The 11,862-nt window shown below is 33.6% G+C and overlaps 1 protein-coding gene across 1 annotated transcript in view; it reads right to left on the bottom strand.

The window, feature by feature from the left end:
• Positions 1-6,639, bottom strand: part of LOC123653808 (TOX high mobility group box family member 3-like) — a 54,018-nt gene extending 47,379 nt beyond the window's left edge. Inside the window, exon 1 of the mRNA XM_045589789.1 lies at positions 6,396-6,639. Coding sequence (XP_045445745.1) covers positions 6,396-6,639 — 244 coding nt within the window. The remainder of the gene's footprint in view (positions 1-6,395) is intronic.
• Between the last annotated feature and the right edge of the window lie 5,223 nt (positions 6,640-11,862).

Genomic DNA, 11,862 nt, shown 5'->3' with positions numbered 1-11,862 from the left:
GCGATAAAGCCCGCCTAGTCAATAAAGTGCACACTCAAAATACCTTCACCAATGCGTCCACTTAGACCACATTACTCTAAAGCAAAATATCTTACTACTTAATACCTTTTATCAGAACATTATTTTTTTATAGTTTATATTTCGACGAAACTGTATAAAGCAATTTATACCTACATCCATCCATCTTGTTTATAGCTGTTTGTGGAGAAATCGTTGCATTTCAGTATTTCGGTAGGATAGACAGAATTGTCGTACAAATCGCGTACGATCCAAGTGTACGATTGTAAATCTTACATAGGCATGAAATTATCGTACATGTACGATACATTCATTACATCGTACGTTTAGTATTACTGGATTGATGACCCTTTTTTCAGCTTCTGTTTGAGTGTTGAATACTGTAATTATAACATGCATAAAGTAATTGGTTTACCGATTAATCGCCGTGCAACTAAAGGAGGAATTAGAAATATAGAATTTGCGCATTTATGTTTTCTTTTTGTTATGTAGACACTCGTAGGTACAAGAAACTCGACAAAGAAACGAATTTTTACTAACTCAGCGTAAAAGTGAACAAGTGAATTTTTTTGAGATGTAAAAACTGTTGTCTATTGCCATATAACTATCATGTAATTTGCTCAATAACTTTTCAATTAAAATAAATAGCCCATTAAAGCTATTTCCAAAATTTAGAATAAGATAGGAGGATAGTTTACAGCTTATTATAAGTATAACTAATAAAGAAAAAAAGGGGAAAAAAAACTGTAGTATGTCGTCAGTATGATACATTAAAATTAATAGTCATTTTTTTTCTTCTCTGTTAAGACCTTCCATGTCTTGCTATTGGCTAAAGGCTGGTTTTCTCTTTACTCTTTCTTCTACATGGAAACAGGCTGAATCGTAATCGTGGTTTTCGTTTTACGGAAAAGGGGTTTTGAGCTTATTCCGTAACTTTGCTCTACTGGTGGATTTTTGGCTATGAGACATGTCACAGTTTTTCTTGAGACTTGTAGGAAATCCTCCAACCTCCAAAAAATGTATTCAAAAAATAAATTCTAAGCAACTGCGTTTTGTACTAGGATTAGGCTCAGTTCAGTTCTTGTTTTGTTACAACTAAATGTTATATATATATATATATATATATATATATATATATATATATATATATATATATATATTATTTATTGTGTGTGTTAGCGCATACATAAACAAAAGCAAAAACTTTGACTCGTGGTTTCCAAATATATCCTGTACCCAACAATAATACAATACCTATCACCATATATTTTTGATGATGTCAATATAACAGACATATATATTATATTCCGTGGTTGGAAGAGGGACTGCAGTTAATCGAAGTGTCAATTGTCAGCTCTCATGGGCAGAACTTATCTTTCTTCTTTCTTGTTCTATTAAAGTTTACCTCACCATTTAATTTTGGCACCGTAAACATGTCACCATTCGTTTCTCGGCAAACAGCACTAACAATATCACTTTTTTATTAAATTTGTCATGAATTTTGCATCGCCTTAGTACTGAATTCTAAGCATTTGCCCTCAAAAAAACATCAGATAGACAGCTAATTTCTGTTGATCATTTTTTTTACAGCATTTAGGCGTTTTTAACACATGTGACTATAATCGATGGTGGATGTATAATGGATGGTGGAATCATGTGGATGTAATCGTTAACTTTTTCAGCTGCATCAACGTTATGGATATATGTGTGTTGAAAGGGGATATAATCCACAGCAGAACGTGGTATGGTGCTTATTCTTTCAAAACACGTTCTTAAAGAGTCTTGATGGTATACTGTTTCTTACTGTAGAATTCTTACTCTATGTCGCCCGTGACCATGGCATCTGCAACGTCAGCGAAATATTATTATAGTTTCAAAATTCATGATTTTAAATTTACTGCTATTTCATACCATGTGGACATTAGATTAGGGGATCTTCTATGTGAAGAAAATTTATAAGAGCTTCACATTCCGATACTAGGTGATATGAATGATAGTAAAGAGCTGTGCAGTTCGGTCGATATGTGTAAGTTTTCACAATTAGGTACATATGCCATAATTTTTTATCCGATCGTATATAGGTAAGTGCGTACATCTAGGAACAGTAAATTTCTCCCTTACTCGATTTCGTATGTAAACTTTAATTTATGATGGATGTTGTGTAAGCGGACTTAATAGTATTGTTCCAATTTTCTTTGTCTTTATTGAATAATTGGGTACATGTCATCAACGTATCCTTTTCAGATTTTAATGTTGCTTGGCTCTGAGGATAATGCTTGGGTTTCAAAATTCTTCGTTCAAATATTGGCTACTAATGGAACAACCGGACTACTAACATAGCTTCATATATATCTAAGTGTAGATAATATTGATTGCTGTTCAAAAGGAAATTCGACTGAAATGAAAGTTGCAGTAACATTACGTATCTTGTCAGGATATTTCAGGTTCGATAACGACCCCATCTTCAGTATTATTGTTTTACGTTAAAAAGTTTGTCGTAGTGTACAATAATTAAGAATAAAAAATGCTGTTTTAATTAATAACGTGCTTTATATTACAATACGATAGTCAATATTTCCGATTCCCCAGAATGCGTTTTATGAGCAAAGGGCAAGGGCCTTACAGTCGAGGGGGATGAATATCAACTACTCTTATTTGTTTACTGTTATGTTATTCAAAATAACAATTTTTTATTGCCTGAGTAGTAACAGACATTGTCTGATTATATGTCTGTCTGTCTATACGTCTGCATTGTTCTAGTTAATCTTAGAAACTGTTGGATTACTTACAATCGCTTCAGCCTGTAATATCCCTACTACTGGGCATAGGCCTCTTGCCCCATGTAGGAGAAGAATCAGAGCTTAATCCACCACGCTGCTCCAATGCGGGTTGGCAGATATATTCCCTACTATGAGTAACGATCGCTATCAGGTGTACATGATAACAACCGGGACCGACGGCTTAACGTGCTCTCCGAGGCACGGCGGGGAGACCCACAAGGACTGCACAAACACCCAGACCACAGCAAATACCTACTACTGCAAACAATTATTTTTAACTAACTACTTACAATACAATTATTTTTTTTTTTGAAAGAAAATCAAACAGAGTAAAACTTAGGCTATAGTATATAATAAAAAACATGGATCACACTACGATGATAATTTTAGATTTTTCGAGACGTACACGGATTGAAATATTGGCATTTAAACAACATATCGTCGTATATAACTGTCTCTGTTATATTAAATAATAGCTTTTACCCGCGGCTTCACTTGCATTGAACTTTTTTAATAAAAAGTTTTTTTTAAATAAAAAAGTAGGTATATGTTATTTCTAATACCTCCAAGAATATGTGTACAAAGTTTCATGATGATCAGTTAAGTAGTTTTTTCGTGAAAGCGTAACAAACAAAGTTACATTCACATGTATAATATTATTAGGGATAGGGATTAGGGATTTTTTGAAAGTCATGAAAGTCAGAGCTAACATTAGAAATTACTAAGGTTGCGTGGAAACAACAACGAAAAAAATAACGAAATTTACGAATGAATACCAATGCAATGTTGAAATTTCCTTGATTCCACAATATTACTACGAACTCTACATTATACGCAAGTTTATAGAATGTCTAACGACTCCTTAATGTGTAAAGCTTACATGGCTGCTATAGGTTTTCTTTTATCTTCCTTTTACTTATAACGTTCTTACGATAGTCTTTTTATGTGTCGTTTCACACTCCTATTGAAAAACTAAGTATTTAGTCAGCTGATAAATCATAAAGTTACGACTGCTGCATAGTTTATACGACTAAGTTGGTAAACAAGCTTACGGCCCACCAGATGGTAAATGGTTACCGTAGCTTATATAGACGTCTGCAACACAAGAAGCATCGCAAGCGCGTTCCTGACCCTACCCCTAACCCCTTTCCAAGATATCTAGCCATTTTATTCAGTACAGGAATACAACACTACTCGTGCACAATTATTTAGCTATGATCTTTTGTAAGGTTGGGACACTTCCCCAGATGGGCTGCTCCAAATTTTGAGCAGGATATATCCTGCTAAGCCCTACCTTAATGAGCCCTGTCATATTATGAGATTCATAATTCACGAACGAATCCTTAGATAAAAATAGTTTTGGCACACTCACAACATTTTCGAATGACTTTTATATTAGGAAAAGAAATGTTACTCTAAAATTAATAGACGAAAAACTGTAACTATTCCTGCTTTTGGATTAAAAATACGATTTAATTTTTGATTAATTATTTATTAAAGCGTTTTATACCGTGTGGTGTCGGCTGAGTAGAATAGCACCACCTCCTTTCTTCCCGTGGGAGTCGTAAAAGGCGACCGAGGGATAAACCTGGCTCAAAATCATTAGGGTCCTGGAGAAGGAACACTTCATTTGAAACCCGAAATAGTCTCCGTCAAGCATTTGTGGCATGGCTCTAAAATGCTCCTGCAGCCGAACTGGCTCCACACGATCCACTCGTCGTTCCTGTGGGCCTAGCCAGTGAGGTCGAGAGAGAGGCGCAGAGCTTAGGCAACACTGCGTTTTTCCTGAAGAGTGTCCTAGGCGACACAGCGTCTGTCTGACACTGTCTAAATCGTCTACAATAGACGGATAAGACCAATGATTATGAGCTTGAATAACACATACATACTTATTATATATGTTAAGCGTTTACTACGGATGTTAGAAGAGTTGTTTTTCAGTAACGGAATCCTATTATTAGATTATCCTGATCGTATTGTAGTATCTCTAGTCATCTTCATTTCCAGTTAGTCTGGCCAATTTTCTGAGGTAGCTGGCGCTCCGTGACGGTTCACTCGTAGCCGGGATGCAAAGAGGACTCGAATCAAGATAGTTTTTTTCGCCGGGCTTTATTCTATTTATAATCTGTGTAAGTATCAAATTTATTAAGTATTTAAGGATGTTTATTTTCATTAATAAATTATTTGTTTATTAGCGGGGTGAGAGGAAATTTTAAGTTCATAACGGTATTTTACTTTAAATAAGTATATTTATAATAAAACGTTTTATGTTTATATAATTATACGTTTTATAGAGCCTTATATATATATATTATAATATATTATTTATTTATACATTGTAGTATACATTGTAGTATAAAGATTAAAATAATGTAGTAAATATCTCAAAAATGGATATAAAAAATTGCGAATGCGAAATGATTGTAATAAATATGTTACTTCCTAGCATACCTAAAAATAGATATTTTCTACTATATACCTACTAGGTAAATATAGTACGGTTAAATACCTTTTACCTTTACTTATAAGGTCATTGTTTTCAAGTTATTATAAATTTGTATTTAAGTAAATATATATTAACTACCTCGGGCGTTTGATATATTTTTGAGTTGTTAATATTATAAATGTTATTTAAACGCTAAGTATATATAAAATATCAATTTAAAGCAATGCCGATTGTCACGCCGACGCGACTTTTTTTGGCGTCACTAGCTAAGTTAAAATTCAAGATTAAACTAATATTATCTATATCAACTTAATTTTTATTTATTTCTTTACTTCACAACAGACGAAAACGTTACGTAACAAAGTTAAGTTTTTTATCAAAATGATTTAAATTTTAATCGTTATATATAAAGATTGTAATAAAGCGTTTAAAATACAGTTTTTCATGTATTCAGTTACAATGTTTTGACAGGTTTGTATATAATAATATATGTGTTATGTTACGTAATATCACTAATACAAAAAAAGTGACGAAAAACGGTAATTATGTAAATTATATTTTCGATCATAATTAAAGATCTTTGAAATTAATAGCAGTTTTATGAGGACAAGAATTATTAATATCAAGATCATGATTATATTCATAAATACCTATGTGATGTCAAGAAAATTAACTTGGATAGGGTGTTAATATTTTGTCTATCACTAATTAATTATGAAACTGGATTTTAAATTTGGTATATTACTGTTTTATGTTACTTCTATATAGATGTCATTATTTCTTCTTAATTAATATATTGAGATTTTATCTTCTTTTTACTACTAAATTGCTTTTTGTTCTTACCTTATACATATTGTAGATTTTATACGATCTATCATGATCGTCCGCAGTGACCTGAGTAGGTTCCATGGCGATTCATCAACTAAATAGCACACTGATACCCGAATCTGTTTGTCCATTTATCAATTTTTTGTAAAATGACGGTTCCGGATATATAATAAACATAAAAATTAATAAAATTAAAATGATTTATATATTATTTTAATTGTTAATAATAAATTTAAACATATTATTTATCCAAAAGTTAAAAAAGAATGGGAAGACGTCATAAATCGTAAAGTAATTAGTATTTTTAACAACGGAGTCGATACGGGTAGAATGAGTTGCCGTCACCGTCAGTAGGCGAGCAGCGAGCGACGAGCGGCGAGCGGCAAGCGAGCACGTGGCCGGCACGGGGCACGCGGGCCTAGCGCAGCGGGACACACTTGCGAATCCGCGAGGGAGCACCCGCCGGAAACCGAGGTGTACCGGGGCTCCTCGAGTACAGAGAAGTGGCGGCCCGCGGCGCGCCTGCCCCGCGCTCTCCGCACCCTGCACCCCCCAATACCCGCACATGCACTCTGAAGCCTCCACACCACCGCTCACCCCGCATTCTATGCTCGCCTTAATCGCAAATTAAGGTTCCCGTAATGTTTCTGTCGTACTTAGAGCTTAATTTGATGCTATTCATTATTTTAGATTTTGTGAGCAGATTCTAAATACCGATGATAAATTGACGGATTAATTACTAAAACTTAAAAAAACACTACTTGGTATTCTTTATAAATATTATAATATGAATTTATTTTCATACATATGGTTAGATTATAGGTATTTCTCTTAAACTTTGTGGCACTTGACAATCATACGATTAAAGTAACACAATCCAATTTGCAAATAGGTACATAACGATAATAATAACACAACAATAATAAAATTTGCAATATAATGCAATAATTTGTTTTATAAATTATTCTTATGGTGGAAGTCATTGTCATCTAAGAAAAAAAAAGTTCTTTCTGTTTTTTTCACATTATGACTAACAATTATTAGGAAACCCAGTCGAAGTGATCTAAGTAGTTTCATCTGCGTCTTGTAACGACTATTCGAGGAATGCGTGATATTAATCTTATATTCGTACCTTAAAGCTTAAAAGTTATTGATTTAATTACAAGATGTTTCATTAGACAGAGGAAACAGATGATTTGTAGTATATAGTTAGAGTTAAGTTTAGCCAACAACTTATATAAGTATTCCTTGGATATTTGCCAATTTTGTAGGTAGAGTATGCGAAAGTTGTTCATGTTTACCGCACAAGTGCAAGTAGAATTATAAGGTAATGAAATATTATTTTGATTAAAAATTTAATAGTTCGCCAGCGATATATGTATCTTATAGCTGTTATTTGTAATTCTTTGTACACAAAAAATTCACTGTAAAATAGTATCTGGCTACGCTTAATATAACTGACTTTATTGTTTTCATGTACATTTTCATGAAATATCGTGTCCCAGTGTTACACAACAAACAAAAAGTCCTGCTACGAATGCTTGCTAACATTGATATCAGAGGTATTTTTGTTAAATGGTTATGAAAACCAACTTTATCTGGGTAACCCGTTGTAGGTATGTATCAATCTGGCTTAGATCGATTAATTAAAAATTACATAGAAATCCATTGTAATATCTAACAAGAGAAATTCAATAACCTTAGACTAGATTTTGTATCACATCATATCATAATACCTATATGGTGAGTGTGTGATAGAATATTTGTTTGTTCGTTGTTACTATCATACCATGATTACGAAACGTTAAACGACGGAAGATCTCTTTTGAGACATCATTCACTTTAGATTGATGACACGTTTCTTTGTTGAATGAAAACGAATTCTGATCGTAGTGTAAAGCGCATTGATTGTCGTTTGAGAGTCGTTAAAGCGTGATGTAGAATTCTTGCGGTGCACAGGTTGTTTTGAGTGGGTCGGTCTATTTGTGGTGACAGGAGAAGCGTGGGTGCCGCGTGTACCGAGCTGGAGTGGCAATGACCTTGACACTAAGCGAGTGGCCTTGGGTAGCACGTGGCGGCTGACACCCGCTGTCTGTTGTCGGAACGCCGCCGCCGCCTTTCCCAAGGGAGCCTATTGTGGACACGCTCTGAAAATTGCAAGCCGCTTACTTGGAGTTAAACTGAAGATATTTAAGATACACAATATCTTTTACAAAAATTAGTGATAGTTAACTATTAATCGAATTACAATATTCGATGAATATGTTCCCTTAACTTTTATACTTGATACGATCTTTATTATTATTTTTTGTACTTACATATAAATCAAAATCTTAAAAAAAAAACAGCTTTATTCAAATAGGCTCCAAGAGCACTTTCGAATCGTCATTTTACAAATTAAAACTTTAAAAATCAACTATTATATTTGTAGAAGTATATTAATTACCAAATGACTTAGTATTTGTATAATTGCAATGTAGAACTTCATTATTAAATCTTCTAACGAATAAGGGGAAATATATTATTTGAAGCGTTATATATTTCTCTTAATTTGTAATACAATTTAATGTATCGGATAATGTTTCTAATTTGCATTAATATGATAAAATATTTAGACAGTTTGTATCATATTACAGTGTAAAAAATTTGAAATAAGAAGAATCTTGTTATTAAGACGATAGAAAAAGGAGTAAAATATATAAAATTCGCAAGGTGTATCCATAATATGATATTGAGTGAATGGGTGCGATTCAGAGCGTCGGCGACGTGCGGCAGCGTGTCGAGTGCGGTCGCCGCGGGGCGGCGAGCAGTAGCCCCCGCCCGATACGTTTACGAGCCGACACTAACTTTAAGTGACCCCGCCTGCACTCGTGCGCCACTACTGTGTTTATGTTCAATTTCAATGAAAACAAATCCGACATCATTTGCTCATATTTGACTCATTTGCACCTCTGAGTGAATGTATCATTACCATCGTCATTTTTTCCTATTTTTTTCCAAGCTATCTTGAAATTGCAAAAGTTAATTGCTCTTTATTATAAAATGAAAGTTATGTTCGAGTGAAATAAATGCCACAAATAAAACATCGTGATCAGAATGTAATTATTTTCTATTTTGTGAATGTGAATTCTCTTTGCTTCAATCGATTCCGTGCTGGGATTTCCCAGTATAGTGTACAATCGGAGTTCATTCAGCAATATAAAGCCAAACGAGCTTATCAGCTGTCAAAGAATGCGTGTGGCGGTAGGCAGTCAGCGGCATGCTGAGAGCGTGGCGCGGCGGCGTACACAGGCGTGGACTCGCAATGAATGAATGCGCCAACTCACTTTTTATCGCAACACTCACTGGTGAATGCGGGTATTTGCTCGCAAACATCTGTAATTTGCCTTTATAGTTGTCAATCATTAAAGCAAACACGTTTTTAACTACACTTTTTAAGTTTACTTCTACATGCAAGGCGTTTATTAACGTGAGCAAGCTGTAGTCGTTCAGGATTGCCAAATAAGCAGGTTTAGTTTACGTTACTGTTAAAAAAAGAGATCGTTTTGAATCGTAAGAAGAAAAATGTGGTAGCGATTGTAGTTGGATATTAGGATATTAGTAGATATACATATATATATTATTATGATTTGATACAAATACGTATTAGAGTCTATAATACTAGCAGTCCGCCTCAGCTTCGCACGGGTATTTAAAATTCAAAATTCAAAATTTTAATGCACACAAAAATCCTTCTATTTGCGTCAAGTTAATAAAAAAAGATAACTATAAAGAAACGGCCCGTACCCCACTGACGCCTAAGCCATTGATGCCAGGATGAGCGGCGACCACGCAACTTTTTCTAATACCTACTTACATTTTTAAACTCGTTATATCTTATGTATAATGTGTTGTATGTTTTTACATATTGTTATATATTCTATCTTTTTACTTATTTATATTTATATACCACCTGTCCATCTGAAAAGTAATATCCCTTTCATTATCAGGTTGTCTGGAAGAGATTGCTTTTTAGCAATAAGATCGCCTGGTTGTACAATTTGTTACTATATGGCTTGTAATGTAAATTTTGTTCTTTATTTAAATGTGCAATAAAGAATATTATTATTATCTTTCGAATGAAATGTCCGGGTTGAGTAATTCAAAAAGTAATATAAAGTTATTAAAGCAATCTTGAATATGAAGTCATTTATTTTGATAAGATTATTTTGATTGCTACCAAATAAATTTTTAAAATAAAAAGAACACTTATTGAGGCACAACTATAATAGTTAGACATATGCTGTCGCGAAACTTTTTTGTTAATTGTATTGTAAATGTATTCTGCAAAGCCATAGCCGTACTCGTATTTACATTATTTTATTTTATCATCAATAGCTTTCGCAGCGCATGCAATGTATATTATATTGTCTGTATTTTTTTTAAACCTTGGGTTACGTAGTTAGAGTTTTAATAAGGATCCCAAATTTTTTTGAAGATCTAATATACCCCATGTCTGCGTCACTGACTAGACACGATCCGTATAACAAACATCTATTAAATATAGGCATTACCGATAGTCCCCTGTGCAGAGCTTGCATGGGAACAGAAGAAACGGCTACGCATGTACTTCTCTACTATCCAGGTGGATAGCCAGAAAGTGTAGCCTCCCAACAGTGAAAGAATTTTTCAAATCGGTTCAGTAGTTTCGGAGTCTCTTCAATGCCAACAAACAAACAAACAATCAAATCATTCCTTTTGATAATATTATAAAATAGTATACTACAATCTAGTACCTAATGTTATTAGCGATGGGCTTCTTCCAGCGATGCAATCGTGAGATATTTTTGTTTCAAAATTTCTTTTAAGAATGTTAGTTTAGCTTCATTTAATCTTAGTACCTGGGTGGTCACCCAGGTACTAAGATTAAATGAAGCTTAGCTCGGTATTTTTAGTAAATCATGTTTTTTGGAAATCATATTTAAATACGAATTATATACTGATAGAATATGAATAATATTCATATATGATTTTACATTCACATTCATATATGGTTATTTAAATAAAAATCATGAGTGCAATTAGAAATAATTGTGTTTGCTCGCAAACGAAAAAAAAAACCGACTTCAATTACATCGACGAGTAATACAACGTAGATCGACGAAAAAATAGTCAAGTAACTACGCGTTATCAAAGATTACTCAAAAAGTAGTAATCAGATCTCAATAAAATTTATATGTGACCACATGATAAACATCAGCTTTTGATTAAATTAACAATTATCAAAATCGGTACACCCAGTAAAAAGTTATTGCGGATTTTCAAGAGTTTCCCTTGATTTCTCTGGGATCCTATCATCAGATCCTGGTTTCCTTATCATGGTACTAAACTAGGAATATCTTCTTTCCAACAAAAAAGCGTCAAGTAAAAACGCATTATTAGATATAACTCGAAAAGAAGTTGTTAGATCTCAAATAAATTTAAATGGGACCAATTGGCACACACCACCTTTCGATTAAAAAAACATTTGTCAAAATCGGTCCACACGGTCAAAAGTTCTGATGTAACATACATATAAAAAAAAAATACAGTCGAATTGAGAACCTCCTCCTTTTTGGAAGTCGGTTAAAAAAGGAAAAAAACGATCTGGGGATTTGAACCGTGGTCTTCTCGTTCGATTTCTCACCTGAGCTTATTACAACTTTATTGACGATTGCGAAATTTACTTTCGTATTCTAACGATATTAGCCATTTTTTCATTGCCTAAAAACAGGGATAAAACGACATTTTCTAAAAATGAATCCTAGCTAT

This window comes from Melitaea cinxia, chromosome 5 (assembly GCF_905220565.1).
Source record: "Melitaea cinxia chromosome 5, ilMelCinx1.1, whole genome shotgun sequence".
NCBI lineage: Eukaryota > Metazoa > Arthropoda > Insecta > Lepidoptera > Nymphalidae > Melitaea > Melitaea cinxia.
Note: the sequence above shows the minus strand (reverse complement) of the source record. Positions and strands in the feature narration are given on the sequence as shown.